This window comes from Dermacentor silvarum, chromosome 3 (assembly GCF_013339745.2).
Source record: "Dermacentor silvarum isolate Dsil-2018 chromosome 3, BIME_Dsil_1.4, whole genome shotgun sequence".
In the NCBI taxonomy this organism is placed as follows: Eukaryota; Metazoa; Arthropoda; class Arachnida; order Ixodida; family Ixodidae; genus Dermacentor; species Dermacentor silvarum.
The window spans coordinates 226873711-226901168 of record NC_051156.1 but is presented as its reverse complement, the minus strand read 5'-3'; the positions used below and the strand labels follow the sequence as shown (position 1 = coordinate 226901168).

Below are 27458 nucleotides of genomic sequence, written 5' to 3'. Positions count from 1 at the left end.
GTGCCGACCGAGAGCGCAGACCTTAGCGTCCGTGCGTAGCAGTGTCGGAGGGCACTACAAGGTAATTGTGCTGAAAACCTTATAGCTTACAGTAATGTTGGGGATCAATGACTTCCGTTTTTTGGATGGATGGCTGACCCACTTCAAATATCGTCATGACCCGATTTTTGAAAGCGTGTGTGGTGAGAAGGCATCAGTCAAGCAGTAAACATGCGCAACACGGAAAGCAGAAAACCTCCATGAGTACTTCAATGACTATCAACCGGTAGAGATCTTTAACGCAGACGAGACTGTACTTTTTTATTGGCTGTTACGAGAAAAGACTCTGACATTCAAGCATGACAACTGTGCTGAGGGCAAATGCTGCAAAGAAAGGCTGTCATTTATGATCGCAGCAAACATGACTGCCACTGAACGATGTCGCCTGCTTGTGATCGGGAAGGCCACTAAGCCTAGATGTTTTTTAACTCTTTCCGTACTGTGTCTATTGGGCAACGTTAGTCCGCTATGGATGGTTTGAAACGCCGCTTTCGAGACTTTCCACGCTGCTCATGGGCACACTGCGCTATCGGACGTGAAGGAGGAGAACTACATTTTAGTTTTCTAAGCAGTTCGTTTTTTTTCCCGCGAGGCCATGATTTTTTAATATTGCGTGATCGTCCAAAGTATAAAGCAAAAAATGGTCGCCCGCTATCGATCGTTTGAAATGCCGCTTTCGAGACCTTCCGCACCGCTCATGGACCCATGGCGTCATCGGACGTGAACTATATTTTTGTTTCCCAAGCAGTTCGCACTTTTCCTGCGTAGTGGTGATTTTTAAACACACTTCGTAGTTTCGCAATCGTCGGGGCAGAATTCCAAAATGTCCGGCTCCGGCAGCGGCGCGCACCTGCTTCGGGAGATAGCAGATCTCGCGATTCCGCTGGCTCTGTGGCTGACCTTGTCGATGCATAGAGTAGCAGCGAGTCGGAGGACATTGACTTTTCGTTGGACTTTGAGACTGAAAGCGACGACGACGCGAACCAGCCCGGAACATCGATGGCCGCAGCCTGGCACACCCAAATGTAGTGCTTGCAGTTAAACTTTTGTAGCGAAATACCTGCTCAATGAAAAATTTATTATTTCGGAGATAGTCCCTTATTAGATGGCAATACATTTTGTATATCTCATAATTTTCGTTACATACTTTTTCTTAGTAGATACAGTGAAAGCTCGTTAATTCCCACCTCATTAATTTGAACTTTCGGGTTAATTCGAACTGATGGTCATGGTCCGGCCACAATATATAGGCGTCTATGGGTTAACCAACTCGTTAGTTCACGCGCGCATCGGCTTCTCTATCGATAATTCGAACTGCGCACCGCTGCGTGGTGGTATTTTATACTGCCGCCAGCAAGCTTTTAAGGCTCAACGATATATGGCGCGAGCGCAGCGCCCGGATACGTGGCGTCATTGGCGTCATTGCGCTCGCTCTTCGCATCGTGTGGTGGTAGCAGACTACGCGTTTCGCCTGAACATTGATGATTTTAAAGCTTCAGAGGGCTGGCTCCATCGTTTCCAGCGGTCTGCGGCACAATCACCGACGATGATATCATCGCGCAGGTGACTGGTAGAGAAGCATCCGTCGTCGATGTAGGTGCGGATGACGAAGAGGATGAGGCACCCACGTGGCCCTCAGCTTTGAAGCTAATGGAGGCTATGCGTGTCCCGCGTCTATTCTTCAGCTTCGAGGAAGGCGCAGAGGATGCTTTCTGCCACGTTCGCGCGTTGGAAAACAAGGCTATGGCGATTGCATTCAAAGAAGAGAAACAGACAGTGGTAATGGATTATTTTCGCAAATAAATATTTTGAGTGATTTTCCAACAACCCGGTCTCAATTCCTGCTGTTTTTTCAATGAATTTCATTAGTTCGAATTCGGTTTAATTCGAACTCATTGGGCGTCCCCGTGAAATTTGAATTAACAAGCTTTTACTGTACAAGCATGTCTGTACAAACTCTGTTCAATTTTATCCCACAACCTTGATTTTGGCAATTTATATCTTTTTTATGACATACATCTCATTAATAAAACCTTTATGCATGAAAAGTACATTCATTCTGCTTTTTGTTTATGTATTACATAAATATTAGAGCAGTAGTTCCATCAGAAAAGAAAATCTGGCGTAACCTACAAAAAACACCTATTTTTCCCTAGGTAGGGAAAGAAATGCATCGAACAGAAAGGCGTGGATGACATTCGACATTTCAGAGATTGGATCACAAAACTGGATCGCAAGTTTGTGTCATCGAACTGCAAGGTGTTGTTCCTTGCGGAAAAAAAAAATTATGCGGGTTTTACGTGCAAAAACCACAATCTGATTATGAGGCACGTCGTAGTGGGGGACTCCGGAAATTTGGACCACCTGGGATTCTTTAACATGCACCTAAATCTAAGTACACCAGTGTTTTCGCATTTCGCCCCCATCGAAATGCGGCCGCTGTGGCCGGGATTCGATCCGAGCGACCTCGTGCCCAGCAGCCCAACACCATAGCCACTGAGCAACCAAGGCGGGTGTTCCTTGTGGATCATTGCGGTGCACACATGAACGTACCAGCCTTGAGTGCTATCCGTCGAGCATACTTGGCTGCAAACATGACGTCGATGTTGCAGCCTATGGACCAGGGCATAATCAAAAATGTAAAGGTCCTGTACAGGCAGCATCGGCTCGAGCGCATGATTTTGTGCATGGACAACTGCTCACAATACTAGGTGAGTTTACTCAGTGACATCCACATGCTAGCAAGAGTTTGGGAAACCATCGCCAACTGCTTCAGGGCTTGTGGTTTCGTTCAAACTTCATCAGGGGATGCTTCTCCTTATCCGCCGGGGGAAGCACAAACAAGTGAGCTCTACGACAGCAGTTTTGGTGCTGCTCTCGGAAAAGTCCGCTTTGAAGAGTATGTTGTCGTGGACAGCACAGTTGAAACATGCGGTGTACTGACGGACAGCGAAATTGTGTATATTGTTTGACCTCATGAATCCAGTCACGAAAGCGACGTCGATGACGACATTGAAGACGAGCCACAACCGAGGGCTGCCCATGTAGCTGTGGGCCTTACTCTTCCGCAGCAGGCTTTTTCTTGGTGAAAATAAGGCCAAAGAAGCACTTGGAGAAACCTAGTGCTCGCAAAACTTAATTTCCGAAGCCAAATTCGGCAAGAAAGAACCAGACCAAAATGACAGACTATTTTTCCTAAAAAACTGTTGCCTATGAGACTAATAAAGATACCGTTCTTTGTGCTTTTTGCATAATTGGAAGCTCGTTTATTTCGAAGTGTTTAATGGTTCCCGTGAACTTCGTAGTAACGGGAGTCGACTGTAGCAGATAATCGAATTATTCACTTAATCCCTATTCGATTGGTTGATATTCTAGTATTCGCACATCCCTGCTAACAAGTGAAGGGTGCCGGGTGGAGGTCCACCATATGTTGGGCACTTCGGACGTTGATGTCAAGAAATCACTTATGGTCGTATGTCCGAAAATCACATATGGTCGATCTTGCTGTTTTTTTACTGGCCTTATCAGGAGCGCCATATAACCCCAATGACAATGAAGCGTTGCGTGTCATAGAGGACCCAGACTCGAGCAGTGCAGCACTGAGTAACCATCCACAATCTTGTGCTCGTATCTTACAACATAACCCTTCTCTCCAGCGTGCACCTCTAGGGAGTTTTTAGTGTCACTACCCGATGTCTTCACAAAAAAAAAAAAACAAGGGAGCATTACAGAAGAAAATTTTTAAAAGCAATGCTTAGTGAAGATAAACAATCTGTGAAGGGCTGAAGAGGACGCATTGAAAGAGCCAGGCCAGCTTGTTCGATTTACTGTATTTGTGCAACTCTAATAAAAGTAGGGACGAAAGTAATGTTCATATAATCAATTTTTGTAATGTAATCGATTACTGTAACATGCAAAAGTCTGACCACCACATTTGATATATTGAACGCTGCGTTGCGCCCCTGCAAGTGCACTTCTCCTAATGGGAACGAGATTACCTTTTGCGTGGTTGAAAATATTTAATGCTGACGAATTCCAAACGGCACTGTTCTGGCAGATGCTGTCAAACAAAAAATTCAATCTGAAGCCATGCCATGCAGACAAAGTGAGCTTGGTACATGTCTCAGTTTTGCTCGCTGTACACATGAATAGCTCATGTAAATTGTGGCCATTCGTAATCAGCAAAAGCAGATCAGCATGCTGCTTCAAGGATACGGAAAGCCTACTGGCCCGACACACATTCCACAAGAAAGCATGGATGAGATGTGATCTTTTGGGTGAGTGGCTCTGGGCATAGGATGCCAAACTGGGGATGTCTGCACCACTGCGTTTTGCCTTCATGTAGGACACGGGCAAGTCATGAACGGCATTTTAGGGTTCCACAAGAAGCCAAAACGAATGTGACTCCAACCTCCACATCAATAGCTTTTACTAGGAGTGTGCCAATACTCGAATATCACCAAATCGAATCAAATAGTGAACGTTCGAATAATCTGATTCATGAATCAAATATCTATTATAAGATTTTTCAATATATTCGGTGTAGAGACTATCGCAGTGCCGCATGTACCATGCGCCACCACGGAGCCCCTTGTGCTGGATACCACACAAGCGAGCACCTCACTTTGTTGTTTTCGGCACAAAAGGAGCACCGAGCACACTGCAGACGAGCCGGCGGTACGAGGACTTAGTCTCTGCAAGTGCTTCTGCCCTATCGCATGCGCTTCCCGACATCGGCCCAATGCGGGGATCGAACGCAGAGCGTCCAAACGCCAAATTCGCAGAAGGACAATGCGTAAGCCGGGGCCGCCTCTACTCTGCAGGATGCCTGCTCTGGACAGCACTCAACTTTCTTCTTCAGTCGGTCTGAACAAGCAGTCAGGACACACACTGCAACTCCATGCTGATATCTGGCATACAGAGCTTTCTCTCCAAACGCAACATGGACAGAGAGAATGGCAACAAAATCAGCGCGTATTTTGGAAAGCGCAATAACGTGCGAAGATCAGGCCGATTAGTTGCCAGAAGGCACGTGGATCATGTTAGCTACGAGGCGCGATGAACTTAACGCCGCTTCAACACTGCCACGACAGCTTGTGGCCCATTACCACACCGGCCAGCGGCGAATTTTCATCACTGCCACATTGCCTTGGCGATTAAACGTAATCGGCACACAAATGGCGCTGTTTTGTAGGGCGTCGGTGAATAAAGTTACGGTTTGGTGTTGAATTGACCCAGATCTACTTGCAGAAGCCTTGTGGCACTCAGAAAGACAACAAATCGCCTTGCGAACGAAAGCAAGTGTTCGGCACGGAAACAATGTTGCTCACGGCCGCCACATTTGCGACACCGTACGGCAGCCTCTTGTTCCCTAATGCCGTTCGTGTCGGGTTGTTTCGAGCAACCTGTCACGAACATGTGCGTGCGTGTGTGTGTGTTTGCGCACGCGTGCGTCAATGTCATAATACACATTTTCATAATACACAGGTTCAATGTTAAAGAGCCTGATTGGTATTCAGTACAACAAAACATCACTAATTTTTTTAACTTCAGAGGTATAATTTAACTGACATTCTATTGATAAAAAATATTTTTGAGACCTTTATACTAGAACTGAGCTGTAATCAGATCTGGTATACTAATTTGGTGTTCACTTTAGTTAGACTTTACCACATATGTTGATTTTTATGTACCCAAATTACTGATAGCTTGCTACATTCTTGTTATGCAATGCTAGGAGACACCTGAGCATGTGCATCACCAAGTTCTTCTTGCCCAAAATTTGTAAGCATTATAAGCATTATGATACATTTTTTTCATATTCGATATTCAATTCGCTATTAGGCTTTTTCTTTCTTGAGTCGATTCGAAATTTACTATTCAGTATTTGCACGCCCCTATTTTTACATTACAGTTCGGATTTAACAAAACCACCGCACACCACATCCACACTTTGTGGAAATACCATTGAGGAAGCAGCGCGCAAGACTCATCGCTGTGAGATGAGTGAAAAAGTTGAATGCGTTTCATTAATGCTCACATGGTTATACATGAGTGGGAATGGACTCGGATGTTCTCAAAGCTGAAAGCCACTTTTAAATCTAATAGCGTCTGTGCAGTGCTGGCAGGACTCGATGCAGCGCAGCTGGAGGGGAAGGGCCGAGAATGAAGAGACCTTGACGCGTCAAGCACCAAGTGCGGACTGCATGAGAAGCGAGGATGACTGATTCCAAAAGGAAGTTGGTTCAGAAACCGAAACCCGACACAGCTACCTGGTTGACTAGTCAAGGTATGACAGTCGGCCAGATCAGCCTTTTCGGTCAGGTCGGCCAGGTCGGCCAGGTCGGCCAGATCAGCCACGGCATGTTATGGACACGTGGCCGGGTTTGTTCACGCACGTTTCACAGTACAGTAGACTGCCATTAATTCGACTCAGGTTCATTCAATTTTTCGCTTATTTGATCATAGCCGAAGGTCCCAGCCAAAGGTACCGGCCAGTGCCCATGCATTTCTATGGGCCTAAACATTTGTTATTTAGATCCTAAAATTGGCCTTCGCTGGTTAATTTAACTTCACTGGTCAGTACGCACATGCCTGACAGATATGGGCACCCCAATAGCGACCCCTGTAGTGGCAGCGTCTCGCTCGGCGCAGCTTAGGGAACAGTGAATGCTTTGAACATACGTCATATTCCATCGAGAATGCCTATTTTTGGCCTGCGTTGGAAGATTTTCAAGCAATAACTGAAGCTCACAATGTCTGATTACAGTTTTACTTGACTCTAACACGCGCCTTTTTCTTTCTTTTTTTAAAAAGAAAATCGGGCCGAAAATTGGCTGCGTGATGCAATCGAACACGATGCCAAAACCACTTGTGTGACGCTCGTATGCTTTACCGCATAACACAACTGTATTGCGGCGGAGTTGACTTCAAGAACCATGCAGCGAAGCTGAGTTTATAAAACTGGCAGATGTTGTGCAACACATTTTTCTTGCTAAAAAATTTGACGCACGTTAGATTTCTACTTTGTTTGGGAGATTTAATGTCATTTCTGCGTTAAATTTCTATTTTGGACAGAAAGCGGGTGGACATTTGATTTGAGGGCGAGTTAGAATCTTCAAAATATTGCCAAATGAATCAGCGGTGTGTTTTGATGTATTTTCTTCCTCTTGTTTATTTCGACCCGCCAGATAAGTTGATCATTTCGTCGGTGTCGTAAAGGTTGAATTAATGAAGTCAACTATATAAGTGTGCTGATGGCGGTGAGATGCATATACATACAGGCTGGTTTGGTTCTACGCAGCCTTGAATTCTACCTTGTCCTGAATAATATTGTGCAACAAGCACTTCAACGCGCGTGATGTGCACCGCAATCTTGTGTCAGAGCAACACCGACTTTTATGGTTAGCACTGCAATCAGTATGTAGAAGATTATGTGCGAAAAATAAGTAAGCTTTTGTGCTTTAAACACGCCCTTGGAGAAGCAAATTGGTGGATTCCAGCTTTTTACTATCTCGGGAAACTGCAAGACGCGCGGAGGTTTCAAATAAGCTTCAGGTAGGCATATTTTATATCTTTAATGATCTATTTATTGAATTATATCGCGATTACCTCAGAGATCAGTATATCCGGGATCAACTGCATTGTGAAAACACTTTAGAGCAACACGAAAAGCTCTATGCCAAAGCTTTTTAGGACCAAGCATGTGTAGTATACTTTTTTTCGAATCTAGAATCTAATTCTAATTTAGAAGCACACTGATAAAAACATGCATTTGAAATAATAAAAAAATATATATATTATGGGGTTTTACGTGCCGAAACCACGATCTGATTATGGACACGCGGGCACCAGGGATTGGAACCTTCGATGACTCGCGTATAAAAAAAGCCGACGCGTTTCGCCGCAGATCAGATTTTCGACGATCGCCAACTGTGTTCGCCGCTATCGTTGTGCTTTGAGTGTAGCTTTCTTTTGTGGGCACAGGTTCGCCCAATAAAGAATCAGTTTCGTCATACACAGTTTTTCGACTGTTTGCTTCAGCGTCACTACTACGTGACACCTGGTGGAGGTGCTAGTACGTTCATGCAACGAACGCCCCCGCAAAGCTGCGATCCAAGCCCGAAACCGGAGGACAACACCAGCGTCGCCAAGGACCAGCGAGCTAACCGCAGGCAGCAAGGACTTCTGCCGGAATACGGACTTCTCCCCGAGAAGACCACAGCGATCAAGGCCAAGTCAACGACCCCAATAATAATAATTATGGGGTTTATAACGTGCCAAAACCACGATCTGATTATGAGGCACGTCGTAGTGGGGGACTCCGAAAATTTGGACCACCTGGGGTTCTTTAACGTGCACCTAAATCTAAGTACACGGGTGTTTTCGCATTTCGCTCCCAGCGAAATGTGGCCGCCGTGGCCGGGATTCGATCCCGCGACCTCCTGTTCAACAGCCCAACACCATAGCCACTGAGCAACCACGGCGGGTAAGATGCATTTGAAGATGAAGATGTGCTATGGCCCAAAATCTTAATGTCAAGCCTGAACCCTGCAGGTTCAGATACACTGGAAAATGTGGAAACAAAAATTTAATCTAGGTTATCTTAACCCATTTTAATCCTGCATTGACAGTGCATTTCCTACCTAGCAGATTACTTTGCATTTATTGATGGATAATAGCCCATGGATCAAATAAGCCGACAGGAGAGCCTGCACATGCAATCACTTGCAGTTGGGCAAATGATTCACCAACCTTGACTTTCTGGCGGAACCACACTGATGCTGACAACGGCTCCCGAGTCGCTGAAGTCATCGATCATCCCCATGTTTAGCTTATGCTTGAACGGGTCCAGTGCACCGAGCAGTCCCAGCACTCGAATAGCCTACAGAAGTTCAAGGAATAGCACAGAGGTAGATCAGAATAATAAAGTGTTGTTGCCTTGTGCTTGATAGCTGTGGCGGTGTTATTATTATTATTATTTTTACATCTTAGCATATTTGCCTTTTAAATATATTTTTCTGCAAAAGAAATAACTGCTCCAAACACAGAACTATTTTTTTTTACTTCGGCACCCTGACGACAACAATGATTACAACAACATTATTAATAAAGTTTCAGCACAGCCCACCTCACAATGAATGTTGACATTCATGAGATCAGAATTAAAGCAATGTAGTGAGCGACACACCATATTGCCACTGCAGACACATGAAGTGGCAATCTCACTGCCAACCACAATGCCAAATGATACCGGAACACAGTATATCTAGTAATCACTGCACCCCAGTTGAAACTCTGTAGTAGCCCTAATATCCTGGATTTGTTGCAATGGCTCTCCACCAAGCTACCATGCTCAAGATGGAGGTGTCTATTGCAGAACACTAGTGCAAGACAGGGGTAATTGGAGATCGCAGGGAGAGGCCTTCGTCCTGCAGTGGACATAAAATATAGGCTGATGATGATGATGATGATGATTGCAGATGGGGCATTATTGCTTTAATATACCGATACAGAATTTTTAAAAATTTGCTGTGGCAGGATAGCATAATTGTAGTCACTGAGCTGCATTACTCAGAGGCCACGGAGAAAGAATAAAAGGAGGCAAAACTATGGGCCGGCACCATCGCGAGCGAGAGTAGTGATAGTGTAACACTGGGTGAGGAGGAGGTGCACAGCTTCAGATGTGCTAATGCGGGCTGGCGTTAGCACGTCGCGGTCAAAGCGCCCGTCAAAGTCAGAGCAAAGCTCGCGCGGATGCAATCTCTGAAGGTGCTCAGTGTCGTCTGCTTCTGGTCAATTGCGCTAAGTTGTTGGAAACTGCCAAAAAAAGCCTCGTGCCACCGTAGTTTGCGCTCAAGGAATAAAAGACCTGTAGCTTGTTTTAGTACCAATATTTCTTTCCCAATTTATATTAGGATCACATGCTTTTTATGTAACAATGAGAGCAAGAAACTAGGACACTTGAAACAGCAGACAATCTCCAATTGTAGCCAGGTGCATATAAAAAGAGCAGACAATCTGCAACCATATCCAGGCATACATACAAAACTGTGCTTGGTGTTTTTCAAATTTTTAGACGTAATGAAAGAAGAAAATTTGTTCTAGTTTATTAACATGTGCCATAAGAAATGCCGATCAGAGTATGTGATACACAGAGAAACAAAATTTAATTAAATTATGTTTCTGCAGCAGACTTGGGCAGAAGTGGACAGATGGAACAGCAGAGCAGAGCAGCGTCTGCCGCTCACTTCGAACAGTCAGAATCATCATAAGTTCTGCAGTTCCTCTACTGCTCCTCTAGGATGTAAGTGTTCACTATGTAAGCATACCCTAGTAATCAACAATGCAGTGCCAATGCTTCGTCCCAAACTGTGACAGCAGATATAAGTGCTGCGCGGAAAACACCTGCAAGAATGGACAAGAACTACTGGAAGAGAGGATCAAGAAATGACAAGCGACTACGTCTGCAAAAACCTTTCCCCAGCAGAATGGTCAGCAGGTGCAAATACTAAACTGAGCTTGGAGGCGCAGTTATTCTTGACCAGCCGAAAAGTCCTTGTTGCTCCCTGGGGTAGTACCTTGCCTACTTCGGGAAGATTGACCTGACTTCCCAGTGAAAGCAGCACCAAACGAGAGAAGGTGGACAGTACTCGTTAAGAGTCGGAAGTTGTCGTCGATGATGGTAACAACCTCCGAAATGCTGCAGACTTCCAGGTGAGCTGGGTCGTGAAAAAGGCATGCACGTCTGAGCCTTAGAGTCGTCTGCACACTAACTCTCTACTGCAGCCAAGTTACGACACCTTGTTTCTTTCGTGTCATTAGCGTACATTGTATGCCATTTTCCCACAAATAAAACTTCTGTCTAAGCATGCCAAGGTAAAAAAATTAAAGTGAATTACAATAGCAATTGTGGAGAGCTTTCGTGAAATGATTGCATTTGGCGCTCCCACCAGCTTAGCGAGAACACGTAACAGCTGCCATCTCGTTTAGCGACAGGCATTGTGTTCGGCTAGCGTACTTGAGCTTTAGCTACCTAATGCAAGAGCGGCACTCTGGCATCACGCAGCTACGTGCGAGCAGACAAGAGCGCACCCCACGCTTCCAGTGTCAGATGGATCCACTGCATCGCTTCACCGTGAGCGCGGCACAGCATCCGTGCCGTGCTCCTGCGTGTCATTATGAGGACGCGGGAAGGAGCAGAGTTGTGCCTCCTAAATTATTCTTTCTCCATGTCAGAGGTGGACATTACTTGTACGAGGAATCTAAATGCATAATCAATATTTACAAAATTTACTAATTAGTTTTTTAATTACCATACAGCACACATTGCGATTTACTAAATGTATCCAGTGAGTTTGCAAGGTGTATCTACTTGGAAGACATTTTCAGGATGACACCAGTTTCCAGGTATTAAATCCAGAAGTAGACGACAAAACTACATTCATGTCCCAGTCACTTTTGAGCTTCAGTGCATAAAACAACATTTTCTTTAAAAAAGTAAGTGGTACAACAATGCATTTTCTTGAAAAGTTTGACGGCGAATGTCTCAAAACACATGCCATCCTCAGCATTTGCTCCATGTGGATATATATCCCCTAGCAATCTCGTACAACTACAACGAGCTACAACTCGTAAATTGTAATATGTGTCGTAAGGTAATTATTTAAACGGGCCCTGAACAACCACTGGGGCTTGGTGAAATAACATTGTTTGCAGGCAGCATACGCTGCTGTGAACATCTCAGCCAAGTTTTGATGTCGTAAGTGGTGCATGGAGCTCGCAAACGGAGTGCAAAGTCCCCTTTCTCTCAAACACTCTCTTTTCACCAGAAACCATGATCCTCACTCTTTTCTGGATGCTTTATTTCATATTAAAGCAGATTCCTATACGTGGCTGCTATTAGTAATAATTAATTATGGGGTTTTACGTGCCAAAACCACAATCTGATTATGAGGCACGCCGTAGTGGGGGACTCCGGAAATTTGGACCACCTGGGGTTGCTGCGGTCGGCTACGTAGCATAGATACCGCGGCCACCGTGGGGTGCCGCCATGAGTCCACTGGCCAAGCGCACTGCAGCTCACTGAGGAAAACCGTGTTTGGCTTACGTTTAGCGCATTGTAGGCACCAAAATCGGAAGTTGTGGCGTCTACGTTAACATCCAAAATGAAATTTGAACTGTGCGCCATGACGACATTTAGAAAGTGGAGCATTGTGGACACACCCCCACTCTGCCGTAGCCTTCACAGTGCAAGGCATTGAAGAAGGAACGTGAGCACAGCAAAGGCTGTGTTTGATTGCCAATAACTCCTGCTTCTGCTGAACGCATTGAAGTACGTTTTGCGGCAATGCATTTCTGAAATAGCCTATTTTCCCTTCAAATGCCTTTCTCCATTTTGATAAAAAGTGGTTCAGGGTACCTTTAAAAAGTAAATAAGGGGAATTCTTTTATATTACTTAGTACATTATGCACATAGATTTCTCATGCGAGTGATGTCTACCGCTTCGATTTATCCAGCTCAAGGACTATTGGCTAAGAATGGGCATTTATATACATGGACACTTACAGAATCACATATGCACTGCCAAAGTTGTTTGTTGGGGCACATACCTAATGACCCAAGTTGTCTCTAGGCCAGATGGTAGCCAGCAGCAAGTTCTGTATTCAGCCACATATACCCATTGGCCCATGCTGCCTGCTTGGCAAGACCGCAACCAGCACATACCTAGTCGCCCAAGCCAGTAGGCAACTTGGGCCGCAAAGTGGGTGATGATGATATGTGGTGTTTAATGGTGCAAGAAACAGGTTTGCCAAAGAGTGCCACCCACAATGTGAATAAAGTTCCCAAATAATGCTACAGTCACTGGCCAATAACTTGGCAACCAATAATTCGGACATGTTTGATTATTCAGACAGCTCTGGGGCACCACCACTAGCCCCTATAGACTTAATGTACAAGGATGACCAAAATTTCAGACGCCTTACAGCGTACCATGTGATAATTCTGACTCCGACTGCACGACTGTGTGCTAATTTGGCCACCGAGTTGAGCAGAAATAGCGATATTTTCGTCTTGATATGTTGTCTGCATGCTAGTCGGCCATGTTGCAGGCGCTTCCTCGAAACCGAAACTACTGAAGCCTAGTCGATCTAGTAGTCACTGATAAGAATTCAGTGCAGTGACGCCTTCCGCTCGATTCTATGACACTCTTATCATCGATCGTCCATGGCCGGCTGATCCCATTGACAATGTGTGTGGAGCGTCCCTGTGACCACTAACAAAGCGCAATAAGTGTGAAAAGGAATAGCATAAAAGGCATTGCAAGAAAATTGCACCTACGGAATGTCTAGGCCAAAGGCAACTGTATATACGCGCGCATCAACAAACTTGGGCCCTAACTTTTGAAAATAATTTCATTTTCACAATGTTTCGCATGACTAGCATCGGACACATCAATGAGTGGCAGCGTTTTCGCACTATGATAAGATGGCATGCTTGGCACTGTGCCAAGAGTGCTGTCACTTGCAGGTGCCAATGTATCTTGCACTAGTCACGCGAAATTGAAGTTATCCCCGAAAGTGATAATCCGAGAATAAGGCACCCCTTTTTTGGCCACTTGTAAAATAAAGTCACTTAGTTCTTGGCGAATCCAGTGTTTTGAACTTTCGATTATTCAGACCTTTTGATGGTCTCAATTTAGTCCTAATTATCGGTCGGTGACTTTATTTGCATTATTACTTATTTTTCTTTTTTATAATTTCCCCACTTTAGTTGGAACTGTGTTTAATAAACAACAAGTTTGAAATTGTCTCTATTAAAAGAAATGAGTGCTTTTTTTTATATTAAGACATGTAATGAAGTGTTTGGTGACAAAGATGCAGTATTTGTTAAAGGAGAGAGAGAGAATGCAAAAAGGAAACACAATGAACAAATATAGTGTCCGACACAATTTGAAAATATTTTTAAGCATTGTTAATTCCATAAATTAAAGAACGTGTGAATGTAGTCCAAGGCCTTTCATGGCGTTATCACAAGAACAGATTGGAACATTTATAATGGAATACAGTTGACTTTCGTTAATTCGACTCCAGTTAATTCAATGTTTTGGTTAATTCAATCCTGAGCGAAGGTGCTGGCTGGCCCCAATGTATTTTTGCGGGTTCAAACATTCGTTATTTCGATTCAAATTGGCATTCACTGGATAATTCAAACTTGACCAGTTCACACGCATGCACCTGACCCATATGGTTACCTAAATAACGACCCCTCTTCACGGGGAACATTGCTGTTCTTCATCAGTCACAGAGTGGCTATCCGATGTTGCAGATCCTTCGGACGATACGTGTTCGGCTATCGCGGCTTCCCGTCGCCTTCGCGGCTGCTCTCGGCGGCTCATACCTACATATCCAACGCGGGTATGAACCACACGTGATTTCTTTCTTACCTTCCTTTTTTCTTTCTTTCCTACCTTCCTACCTTCCTTCCTTCTTCCTTTTTTGTCCCTGGCTCATACCCGCATATCCCTGGCTCATGCCCGCATATCCAATGCAGGTATGTGCTACACGTGATTTTATTATAATTAATCGTGACGTAATTGACGAGCATGTAATGGTGTTGATGTCATGACCTATCAGTCATGTAATCATGCATTCGTACCCTTCCATGCGAATTTTCGTATATACCAAGTGAATGAGACGTGAGTATCTGCCACAGAAAATTATTGTTCTCGCGTCAATTTGTTCGCAGAGGCGATCCGCCAGAACCTAGCCATATACTGCTTTGCTGTAAAAGAGGACACCAAAGCATTTCTTATGAGTTGTGAATGCGAAAGCATTAATGTCCAAATGAATGCTGCTGAGTGGTCCTTTGAGTTATGAACTCCTCGCGGGCAAGTGAACGCATTGAGATGCTTGGCGCGTTTTGATTTGGCCTCACAGAGGCTCAGTTAGAATGCAGGCGAGAGCTTGCGCAGACAAGGAATGCGCGGATAACACAGGCTTTCAAGAGCAAGGGTGACGTGGTGTCGAGGCGATGCCCTCTCCCAAAACACAACACCTGGCATGCTAGCGCGGCAACAGCTGTTCCCTTTTGCCTGCTCTGCTCTGTCGAGGCATGCTCGCGATGTGGTGTCACAGCCAATGGGAATTCCGCCGAGGTGCGGTCGTGACGCGGCGTGGTAGCCAATGGGAATTTACCTGCCGTTTCACCTGCTACAGACAACTGAGACCAACTTTTACGCTCAATGGGCCATTTGGCACTTTCACATCAATAAACATGGTCTTAGCCAAGTGCTGAGCATGGTAGCCTTTACGTGAAATTCTGCAAGTTACTGTACCAGACATTTAGTTCAACCAAAACTGTTATGGCTTGAGCTTCAAGCAAAAACATGGTGGAAGCACAACTCAAGTTCCTCGGTATACGAGTGTCAGCTTCCCCAGTGCTTAGAGCATAAGCTTAGCTATCTTAGCCATCAGAATCGAGGTGTGCAGAAAATTTCACCAACAGAGAATTTTTGCACAAGAGGACAGGCAACACCCCCTTTTTCTTTTATCACCTCCACACATGAACATAAGACACCCCTGCACAGGCACAAGAGCATATGGAGAAGATGATGTCATGTGTCCTTGGCTGATGCTTGATGGCACAGCAGTTCCTTATGCTGAAGATGTGCCAAGCACCCCAGGGAGCTGTTCTAGTTGAGTAAATTATATATTTTTTTTCCCGACAAGACATCCAAGGATACTTAGTAAGAACTTCACACTGTCATGACCATTCAAACTACATGTAGACTCAACTTCGCACATGTAAAAAGCACGCACAAGGGTGCACTTACTTCTCTCCGAATGCTACTGGACTGCTCCGTCTTGAGGAAGTTCAACAGCACATCAAGAAGAGTGGGATACTTGTGGTATGGCTCCACTACATAGCCAGTGCTCTCAACCAGCTGACCAAGAGTCCAGAGACTGATCTGAAGACAGCGGACATAAAAAATCAAGCAGGTCCAATGCATGTGTTGCAATCTATCTAAAGCGAACCTTTCATGAAGGGCTTAAGTAAATGCTATACAAATAATTGTGATGTGTATTCACCTTATGCAACATGTAAGGTCATGCAATATTATGTTTAAGCACTGCACATGTTACAACTTTGATGTCATGCAATGTTTGTGTTTATGTATTACACTGCTCACAGGCTATGCTGAAATGCTTACACAAATTCAAGCAGATGCACGCTGGTGATGTCACGAGGACAAAGAATTTATTTGTCGAGGGAAGAATGGTGAGGACATGTGTAAGCAGGGAGAAGTATGATACATATGTAAATGCATTTAATGTTAGGGCGTGCGAATACTTGAATATTCGATTTCGAATTGAATAGAGAATGTTCGTTTAATTCGATTCGCGAACAGAATATCTAATATTCCATTTCTTGAATATCCAATTTTTCGAATATCGATATCTTCGGTGAATCACCCGGCCATGGTCAGTCCCTTGGCACGTGCAGCATTCCCACGGCGATCTTTATCGGTACAAGGTTCAATCAGGTCGACCGGACCGATCTGAATGATTAACGCTACGCAAACAGAGGGAACAACAAGCGCAGCACATGCGGAAAGCACGAAAGCATGTGTGAAGATCGGGGCAATTAGCCACCGGGAGGCATGCTGATCGCATCGAATAAGCGAGTTCAGTGTTCACACACACAGATCTGCGCAATTCAGCGCTTTCTACCCACATGGGAGCACACAGACGAACTTGGCACGTGTGCTCGCAGTAGTTGCCGGCTGGACCCGAACGCTGCTTCTACGGCCATCAATCTAACCTGTATGAGTGATCTCGCGACTGCGGCTCGTTATTACATCGGCTGGCCACGAATCTTCGTCATGGACACACCACTGGCCACACTATCAAGCCCGTTAGGCCTAATTAGAGCTGCGTCGGTTGTCGGTGACTAAATTTACAGTTACCGAATCAATGCAGATCTTTTCACAGCAGTTGCACGACCCTCAAAAAGCTGACCAACCACCTCGCCAACGAAAGCCACAACATGTTCACGGCCTCCACCATTGCGAAATACCATACAGTAGCCCCTCGTTCCGAACACGCTCGTGGGCGCACAATGGTCTCTTTTAGTAGCTTAGACTGACCCGTCACAACACTAGCTTTGGAATTTCATGGCGGGCTCGAACATATAATGTGAAAGCACACTCACCCTCGGCTGCAGACGCATTTACAAAGATAGCAGATGAATGAGGAAGAAAAAAAATGTCGCAGTTTCACCCGAAAGGCGAAACATCAATTGCGATAGCAAATTAGTAGAGAGCTATTCGGAGTAGGGATAGTAGTTTTATCGGCTGCATAAACTTGGACACATTGGACTAACTGAATTAACAAGCGTGGTGTCAGCGCGCACAAGCAAACAAGAATAGATCACACCGAATAACCGCAGACAACGACTGTCAAACCGCTGGCAGCAAGTGCAGGCGCCGCAGAGGGCGAATTGTTCACGCAGTCAATCGCTTCAACGGAAACTGAGCGGCGAATGCACAGCGCATACAAAGGCCAGAGCTGTGTGGAGATAAGAGACGGTGCGGGCGACTGCCAGCGCCGGGCAAAGTGCAGAGGAGTTGTGCAGAGGAGAAGTTGTTGGCAGAGGAAAACCTGCCCCCCCGCCCCCCCGCACTGCCTTCCCGCTTTCTTGCTTTCGCGTGGGAGATTGAGTGGCCAGTTGCCCTTGCGCCCGGTTGCAAGATAAGCATTTGGTGAAGAAGCACCGCGTTGCCCCGCCTCCCTCCCATACCCCCATGGCCTCTCACGACGGTCGCGTCTGCTTTCCGCCGTGCGTTCGCTCTCTGTGATAGCGCGCATCCCCCACGCGCTTTCACTCGTGCATAAGGCGCGCGGCGACGGTTTTATCGCCCTTGGAATCTATACGGAACCTCACGGCGACAGCGACGGCAGAAATCTGGTTGAAGTGTCCATATAATTGCTATTGCAATAAAAGAAAGTAACAGAAAGAGAATGCACAAGGACGTGTATCACTACACTAAAAGCACTTCCGACCCACAGCAAGTGTCGTCTGCTTGTGTTAAAACGTCCTCCATGTTGAGAGCTGTGCGGTCAGTGTAGGTCTTGTTCTTTCTTTTCACGAGTACCGTGGTTTGCCCTTGTTGCGTTGTGGGCTGCAAACATAGTGATCGGCGACATGTCAAGCTGCGACATCGTGCCCCTCTGCAAGGCAGCAGACGGGCGCGGAGTGGCTGCAGCGCATCGGACTGTCGGTATCCAAACGGCGCCAGCATCTACGCGTTTACGGCCGTCACTTCACGTCGAAAGATTGCCACAATAGAGTTTAGCGTGTCCGGTATTCAGGTAAGCGCAAGTGTACTGGCTGTTTTACCAGGTTTTACATGATGACCGAAGGTGCAAACGTGAACTACTTGCACGGTGCAGCCACCTGGCGGCATAAAGCTCAACCAAATTAAGGGGGGACTTGGCTTTGAAAATCAACTTCCTGATTTCTTCATGGATTTTGATGAAAATTGGCACAAATGTTTAGAATGTCTCCCTGATACTTCCATAAAAGTTTCAGAGTGATACCTTGAGAACATTTTATTGAGCAGAATTTTTCTCTCTTGAACTTTCTGGAGGGCCTGGGGAGCTCAAAAAACATGATGGAAGGCTCGTTCAGTATTGACTGCATAGCTCAATGCGTGCTGAAGGTCGTGACAGTCTTACTTTTTTTTTTCTCGCAACACAAATTTTTTAGATAGTCATTTTTCAAGTTACCTTCGCACCAAGCACACTTTCGGGGTGAACAAATAGCCACGCCATAAATTTATAAAAAGACAAGATAAAAATGCAAGACTGTCTCGACCTGCACTGTAGTCCAAGGAACGTGACAAAAAAAAACAAAAAAAAACAATCAAAATAGGCTAAACGGTAACGAAGAAATCAGCTCCAGAAACTGAGCAGAAAGGCGAAAAAACAGTTTTGAGAAAACGGCTCTCAAAGTTGCACCTTCTCTTCAGTTCTCTAAAACACACAAAAGTTGTAATCTTTGATGTGTTTTGTGACGTGGGGCTTCTTGGACATGTGGCTTCTGGTCTGCTGAGCCTTCGTTCTGCCTTTTTCATGTTTGTATGGCATTCTTTACTGCTGCTCTACAAAGAGCATGGTGCCTGGGTTTCAAACCAAGTGAGGTGCAGAACTATGTGGGCATAAATATACAGTAGTTCTAGCGTTGTATCTGCAGACTGCCTCATTGATAGCAGTCTCTACTGCAGTCAGTGAGGCATTGTTTTCTTTTGGTAGAATTGACCATGTTACTGAATGAAGGCTCTCAGCAGCCTTCTGAATCATCTTCCATTGACAATGGCTATGGAGGTTAGGAGAGCCACTGATAGATAGGCAGCAATGCAGCTGCTAGGTGCTTTCCAGCCTGTACTTTTAAAGGGAAACTGAGACTTCCACCCAAATGTAGCAATTTGCTACAATGGAAACCCAACTGGGTTCCTCGAAAGAAAGCCTCGCAGTTGAAGAAAAATTCGTCCTGGTCCGGGACTCGAACCCGGGACCACCGCCTTTCCGGGGCAGCTGCTCTACCATCTGAGCTAACTAGGCGGCTAGCAGATGGCAGGGCGAAGTCGAACTATTACATCAAACACTTGCCTTTGCTTCGAGTTGTCGACAAATTCGACTTCGCCCTGCCATCTGCTAGCCGCCTGGTTAGCTGAGATGGTAGAGCGGCTGCCCCGGAAAGGCGGTGGTCCCGGGTTCGAGTCCCGGACCAGGACGAATTTTTCTTCAACTGCGAGGCTTTCTTTCGAGGAACCCAGTTGGGTTTCCATTGTAGCAAATTGCTACATTTGGGATTTGGGTGGAAGTCTCAGTTTCCCTTTAATTACTTATCTCCACCTAGCGGATTTCCGCTGAACTATTACATCAGCCTGTACTTTTGTATCATGCCTCACTTCTGCAGCCAGGTGTCTGTGCCAGCCCAAGTGGCCTAGTGAACAGAGCTCATGATGAGGTTCTCTTTATGAAGGGGTGGTATGATAGGTATTGTTACGAGATATCATGGCAATACGATAATAGAGTCGGCGCGCGATGTGCTAAGTCGCGGGTCCGAGGTGCCGATGTGCGAAATGCCTGGTCGCAGGTCTGCGGAATAGACGCTCGACGAGCTTAGTCGCGCAGTCCGAGGTGCCGATGCGCGAAATGCCTGGTCGCGGGTCCAAACGCTCGGTAAGCTCAATCGCGCAGTCCAAGGTGCCGACGCGCGAAATGCCTAGTCGCGGGTTCGTGGAATAGACGCTCGAGGTGTCGACGCGCGAAGTGCCTAGCCGCGGGTCCGAGGCATAGAGTTTCTCACTATAACACCTAGAGGGTAAACTGGCGCCACCGTCTATGCGAGTTTCTTAAAGGGCTGCCGTGCCCTCATGGCGGGATATGTGACTGTGAATGACGGGATATGTGTCTGCGAGGCTTGTGTTGGCTGGTGTTGTACGAGACTTCGTCTAAAACGTGGATATGGCTACACAAATAACGCGTTCTTAAAATAAAATCTACATAAAAGGCTTTCATTCACCCATATTACATCGCTCAATAAAGTTTACTCACCTACAATGCAGCATCAAGCGAAGAAAAGCAAGAGCAGACGAAAAGTTGTTCCAAACGAGCGAGAATCTTGTCGTCTGCCCTCCAACATTAGCGGCCAGCTGATACTTTTTACGTTTCATAGAATTGTGCATCCAATAGTATGTCCTCGAAATTAAACAAAACATGTTTTTGTGTAATAATAAAGCTAAAGCAGTTTTTTACGTGCTGTTTTAGCAGGAAATGAATCATTGTGACAGACGGAACTAGAGTGACCCATATTATAGGTCACTCTAACAAAACTGCACTTCTAGTACACTGTAACGGAACGGTGCTAGCCAGGCGCGTCTTCAAGGTGTTCGGGCTCTCCAAGAACGATGCCAATCCGAATCCACAATATACCGGCATTCCCTTGCATACCACGGCGCAGCAGCGCCACATTTCCCTCTAGGTTTTATAGTGTGAAACTCTAAGGTCCGAGGAGTCGACACTCGATAAGCGATGTGCCGACGCGGGAAATGCTTAGCCGCGGGCTCGAGGAGTCGATGCTTGATTAGCTTAGTCGCACAGTCTGATGTGCCAACGCGCGAAATGCGTAGCCGCGGGCTCGAGGAGTCGACGCTCGATTTGCTTAGTCGCGCAGTCGGAGGCGCCAACACACGAAATGCCTAGGCAAGGATCCGAGAAGTCCGCGCGCGATGTGCTTCATCGCCGAGTCGGAGACGCCTACGCGCGAAAGGCTTAGCCGCGTGTCCGAGCATTCCGTGCCCGAAGCTCACTCGCGAAGTCCGCGTCACCGATGCTCGGAATGCTTAGCCGCGGGTCTGAGACGTCCACAAAAAGCGGGATCGGCCACGCTACTGCGATGTCCGCGTAGCGCCCGCTTTAACACTCGTCGAGATTACGGCAACTGTCCGGAGCTCGCGAGGAGACCGCAACAAGCGGAGCAGACGACGCCATCACAGAGCGAGCACCGGACCAATGGCAAACCGCGCTGGAGTCACGTGGCGGGCGCGGCCAATCGGTGGCTCCGGCACGACCTTCAATCATTTGCTTTTTGTGTGCTTGTTTCTGTATGGAGGAGATAGCTGAAGCGGAAGATTTGAAGACGGAGAAATGCGCTTTCCAACGAGACCAAGATGGCGGCGCTCGGCTGCGCCGTTCCGGAGATATCGTGGCTTGAAAAACGCCGTTCTTTCGTGATTTCCGCGCAATTTTTCGGCACCTTGGCTGATACAACAATTTTTTTAGAGCACTTCTACTTGGTTTTCAGTGATGATATTGATATTTAGGAATCAGATAGCATAAGAGTTACAGAAACTGAAAATGTGATTTTCAAAAAATAGATTTCTTAGCCATTTTTCGCGATGCGAAAGCCGCGTCCCTCCTTAACCCTTTGAAGGTCGCATTATTTTGAAAAAAACTTTCCCAGATGGTCAAATTAGTTTATTGTGGATATTGAATGTACAAAATGTATAAAGTCGGGAATAAATAGTGAAAAAAAATTAGAAACAGTATTTTGATGTCGGCATCACTCGGAACTCCAAATGTTCCATAATATATCAGTGGCGTATTCCTTGAAACACGGTTCTACGCACAGCGCCTTATCGCGCAAATCAAGGTAGCGCCAATCAAAGAGCAGCGCCAATCAAGGTAGAAATCAGCTTCCGCCGCATCTGCAAGAGAGTGCCGACAAAGAGAAAATTCACGTTTCGCGCGCCTCCGTTGCGATCATTCGGCGGAACCGAAACCGCGTAAGCGCGTTGCCGCAGAAAGCGAGAATACCTCGTGATCGGCGCTGATAAACAAGCTAAGAGCGCCAATCAAGATAGAAATCAACTTCCGCCGCCCCTGCAAGAGAGTGCCGACAGAGAGAAAACTCACGTCTGGCGCGCCTCCGTTGCGATCACGCGGCGCAACCGAAACCGCGTAAGCGCGTTGACGAAGAGAGCGAGGATACCTCGTGAGCGGCGCTGATAAACAAGCTAAGACAGCACCAATCAAGATAGAAATCAACTTCAGCGCCACTGCAAGACAGTGCCGACGGAGAGAAAACTCGCGTTTCGCGCGCCTCCGTTGCGATCACGCGGCGGAACCGCAAGCGCGTTGCCGCAGAGAGGGAGAATACCTCGTGAGCGACGGTGATAAACAAGCTAAGAGCAGCGCCAATAAAGGTAGAAATCAACTTCCGCCGCCCCTTCAAACGTTTCGAGCGCCTCCGTTGCGATCACGCGGCGAAACCGAAACCGCGAAAGGGGTGTCGCCGCGGTCTGCGCGACGCACGCGCTGAAACTAGAAATCAGTTCTGTTTATCTCCGCAAGAAGGTAGCACAAATGTCAAACGCTTCTTGTAAGTCCTAAAAGGTGGCAGCACCTCCCGGTAAGCATGCATCGTTAACACACATCTAATATAGCAGTAACCAAGTTTTTTCTACTTTGCTGCTGGCTCAAATTTTCGGCAGGAGCGTAATCTTGAACACATTGTCTTTTGATGTTTAAAATGTTTTACACTTGGTTACAAGAATATTAGCTCTGTATTTGGCTGGTTAAGCTCTGCGCCACCAGATGGCTGGACGTGCATGCCAATCAAGCCGCTCACGTACGTCTACGAAGCTCCTTCGTCACAGCAGTATGGAGGGGCTTTAGTTTACGCCTCGTCAAAACACCCAGCTCGCCTGTGGTTACCGGAATACTGGACACGCTCGGCGCTGCGACAGAATGCTCGCAACGCACGCTGCTTGATCGCTCTCGCTAGAGATCAACGGCCGGGCGGCTAGCGGAGAGGTTGGAAAGCCTTCCCACGCTGGCTCCAGGACAACCGGAAATAGGCGACAACACGTCACAACATGACGTAGAGCCAGCGAAGGCGGAGCTTAGCCCCGATCACTCGGTGAATGAGTAATGAGTTGAGGAGGAAATGCATGGCTAGGAAGGAGGGTAACTTGTAATCGTCTGTAGCTCTCTTAATATAAGACGCTTTACTTAAATTGTGACGCGAATGTTTTACTGTAGCTGTACCCTACGCGTTTACAAAATTTGTCCGAACTGTTTCAGGGACCCTCTAACCATACCTACATTTTAAGCTGGTATGTACTGTAGAACCTCATTCAAAAATATTTTTAAAAAAGAAAAAAAGAGCGATACGTACTAACCAGGAAAACACACGATTCGAAGCACTGAGAAATTTGGCAGACTTAACTGTAGTTGACATCAACGTAATGCGAAGTATTGCACGAATCGTTGCAGCATGAGACGCCGACACGCGCTGAGCTCGTGGGGCCCAAGCGGCATGAGCCGCGTGTTATCATTTTTGTGCCTTTGGCAAGCTTACGTTTGCAGTTGTCAAATTCGGCCTTGGTTTGTGCTGCTTCTATGGGTGGGGCATTTTGGATGGACGTTTTGATGTGCCCACTCAGCGACAATCGTTGCAGCGTGAGACACCAACGTGCGTCCAGCTGGAGGGGCTCGAGAGGCCCAAGATGCACTTTGTTGTTTTCCTAGTACGTAGTGTTATAAGACGGTGACGGGAAAGCGAAATGAAATCAAGCAGGTGGGCGATCCTGAAATACGATGCCACCAGAGTGAAACATGACGCACACTTCGCAACACCTGCCGCAGAGAACGGTGCCGGGTTTGGGTTATCGCCTATTAAAAGCGTGCAGTACACTTCCAACGGCCCTATGGCACATACGCTGTGAAACAGATACCACATTTTTGCGCATATACCCCCACTAAAAATTGTTTTAATGTAACAGTAATGCTGAGGTGCGGTTGTACGCGAATTTCACCTTAGGGTATGGCTCAAGGCAAGGTTCTTTGCTATTCAAAAGTTTTGTTTTCTCCTAGGGAATCCCACTCTCTCCCCATCTCTGCATGTTGAAGCTCCCTTCTCCCCTCCTTCACGGTCACCCATTCTCCTCCTCTTTTACAGGTCGCCATTTTGCGTATAGTAGTTAGCGAAGTGCACACGTCGATGGCGATAGTGCACGCAACGCCGGTGAACTAGAACTCGGATCACAATGAGCTATGCTCAACGGCCATCCCTTACAGCACAGCAGAAGCAAGATATTATCAGCAATGCCGAATGTGGAGGAACAGAGCTACTGGCCGAAGATACGATGTGGACAAATAGTGTATTCGTGAATGGAAATTATTTTTGCAAAGACATGAGCATTGGTGTATGCAGTTATTTCTGCAAGTAATACAAGTGGATGCTTCTTTTTTCTTGCTTTTTCTTTCCGGGCTGTTGTTATTGGGGGAGCGGGTTATAGTACGTGATGGTGGGGTTATACGGTGTAAAATTCGAAAGGTGAAGATGCTTATCACAATACGGCTGGCGGCGAAAGTTGTAAATGGCGACATTCGACGACCCGCAAGGAGATACACTGGTACTATGAGAGGTAACTGAGTGCGTGCCGGCATTTTCACGTGACACGAGCAGGCAAGTACTGTGGGAAAGCTGCCTTGACAGTCAATCAAGAGCCTACTGCTTTAGAATGCACATGCTTCATGCCTTTTCTTGTTCACAGGGGATCAGGAGGCCAGAAAACGTATAATATGATCACAGTTGAATGCTGGTGCTGAAAGATTGTGTTTTTCAAGAACGTATTGACTTGTAAAAGAGAAGTGTAACTGTATTGGGTCCTTTTTTTTTTGTGTTCTTGATCAGGAATGTTGGCACCGGGAAATCGTATGAAAAGGGATCGTATCAACGAGGTTCAACGGTATTAACAAGGTTTTACTGTAAATGTCCTTTGTGTGAACCCATGCATATTTTCTCATTCTCATGACCTTCTCCTGTCACAGTCAGTCAGCTTGCACCAAGCTGCCCTTAATATGGGGCAAGGTGTGTGGCTTGCAAGGCTGTGGGCACCCACTAATTGCACACATACACCTTGCTACACACCTCTCTTTTTGGCAATGACGATGAGTCTTGCAGCATGTCAATGATGATGGGCAACAGTTCGTTCATCCACTTCCGCATCTCTGTCCCGCTGACCTGAAATGACGGTGGGCACAATGTCAGAACTGCCAGTGATAGCAAAGGTACTTCTTTGGTGCAAAATCAAAATTATAAACTTGGTGATTATTAAACTGAAACAAAGTTCAAATTAAGGTCACCTCTTTGAATGAGGAAATTGATGCATTCTGTAATTACCAATGAAAAGTACTGTGAAAGATCAAGCAATAAGCTCCATGGAAGCCTGCAATGTCCAGAAATTTTCTTGAAAGAGAAAATTGCCACCCAGTGAAAATTGTCACAAAGCTACCAAGGAAATACATACAGGTTCCTAAAATAGAAGCTTTACATCCTAGTCCAGGGATCCATCTTGTGCATCACTTCCATGCACGTATTTATTTTTTTTATTTATTTATTTGTGAGTACAGTTGGTCCTATTTGGGCTATTGCAGGGATGAAAATGGCTTTACAAGCATTAAACAAGAGAAAAGAAACTCTTACAGATAGGCGAACATAGTAACGAAAATAATACTTTCGAGAATATGGCACAGAAAAGGGCTAGATCGTCAGACTAAGAATTAATTACCCCTAGTCATCACAGATAAATACTAAGGCACCAGTTTGATAATGTGACAGGCTTAAAGACGTAACAGCAATGAAGTCGTCTTTCAGCAAAGACTTCTGAAATGTTTACGCGATGTGCAAAGGTTTCATTAGGTGTGCTGCAAAATTGAGAAATGTTCGAAGAGGAAAGTAAAGGGTGGGTACAAATTTGACTTGGTCCTTTTCGGGACCCAATAATTGTGCCTGCTGAATGCCTGGGTTCGGTGAAATGCAGTTTGAGAACCTTTAACAATATCCTTGAAAGAAAAACTTACCTTAAATAGAAAAATACGCAATCAGTTCACACTACCAGTATAACCCATGGGACTGAAACTTGTAGGATAAAAAAGAAACTTGCGAACAACCTGAGGACCACACAACAAGCGATGGAATAAAATGTGATAGGTGTACTGTCAAGAAACAGGAAGACAGCAGCCTAGAATAAAGAGCGAATGTGGGTAAATGACATTCTAGGAATAAAAGGACAACGTTGAGTTGGGCAAGTCGTGTAAAGCATCTCTCTAAGTAACACAATAGGTGCCAAATGAAAGAAAATGCAGTAGAAGACGGCAGGGGATTAGTTGGCGTAATGGGATTACTCAGCAAAAATGACAATAAATCAGCAAAAAAAGATTAACACTCAAAAGCTACTGAAATGGGTTCTGACGTGGGTACTAAGTGAAGGAAACATTAAAGCATGATGGTAGAAGTCATAGTCATGAGCATGACTAAGCAAAAATGACAATGAATCATCGAAAAAAGTATAGCACTCAAAAACCACTGAAATGGGTTCCGACAAGGGTACTAGGTGAAGGAAAAGGCTAAGGTTGTTGGTCGAAGTTATAGTCATGAGCATGACTGACCAAAAATGACAATGACTCAGCGAAAAAACAAACACTCAAAAACACTGAAACGGGTTCAGATGTGAGTACTAAGTGAAGGAAACACTAAAGGATAGTGGTGGAAGTCATAGTCACGAGTATGACTAAGGCTTTCGCCCTAAGGTCTCTTCGGTGTAGCTAAAGGGACTCCTGAGGACTCATGACATGAATGTCGTGACATGCGTGTCATGTAGGTCTTGAAAGAGCCGCCTACGTCTTGATGCTCTCGTGGTCGTTTCGTTAACTTGGTAGGCTCTTCGCACACTGCTTCGCATAACATCGATTCCCACAAGGCGTGGGTAGGATCTGCCGGCTTCTTTTTGTATTACTTTCTATGGGCAGCTGATGGGGATTTGGAAAATCTTCATTGTGGC

At 45.9% G+C, this 27458-nt stretch overlaps 2 protein-coding genes across 2 annotated transcripts in view; one reads left to right on the top strand and one right to left on the bottom strand.

Annotated features, from left to right (window-relative positions):
- LOC119446831 (septin-1) overlaps window positions 1–27458 on the top strand; it is a 610438-nt gene that overhangs the window by 364844 nt on the left and 218136 nt on the right. The gene's annotated exons all lie outside the window — the stretch shown is intronic.
- Window positions 1–27458, bottom strand: part of LOC119446821 (serine/threonine-protein kinase mTOR) — a 246829-nt gene that overhangs the window by 169741 nt on the left and 49630 nt on the right. Inside the window, exons 14-16 of the mRNA XM_049664437.1 lie at window positions 25547–25639; window positions 15876–16010; window positions 8794–8923 (exon numbers count right to left, since the gene is read on the bottom strand). Of these exons, the coding sequence (XP_049520394.1) occupies window positions 8794–8923; window positions 15876–16010; window positions 25547–25639 (358 nt within the window). The remainder of the gene's footprint in view (window positions 1–8793; window positions 8924–15875; window positions 16011–25546; window positions 25640–27458) is intronic.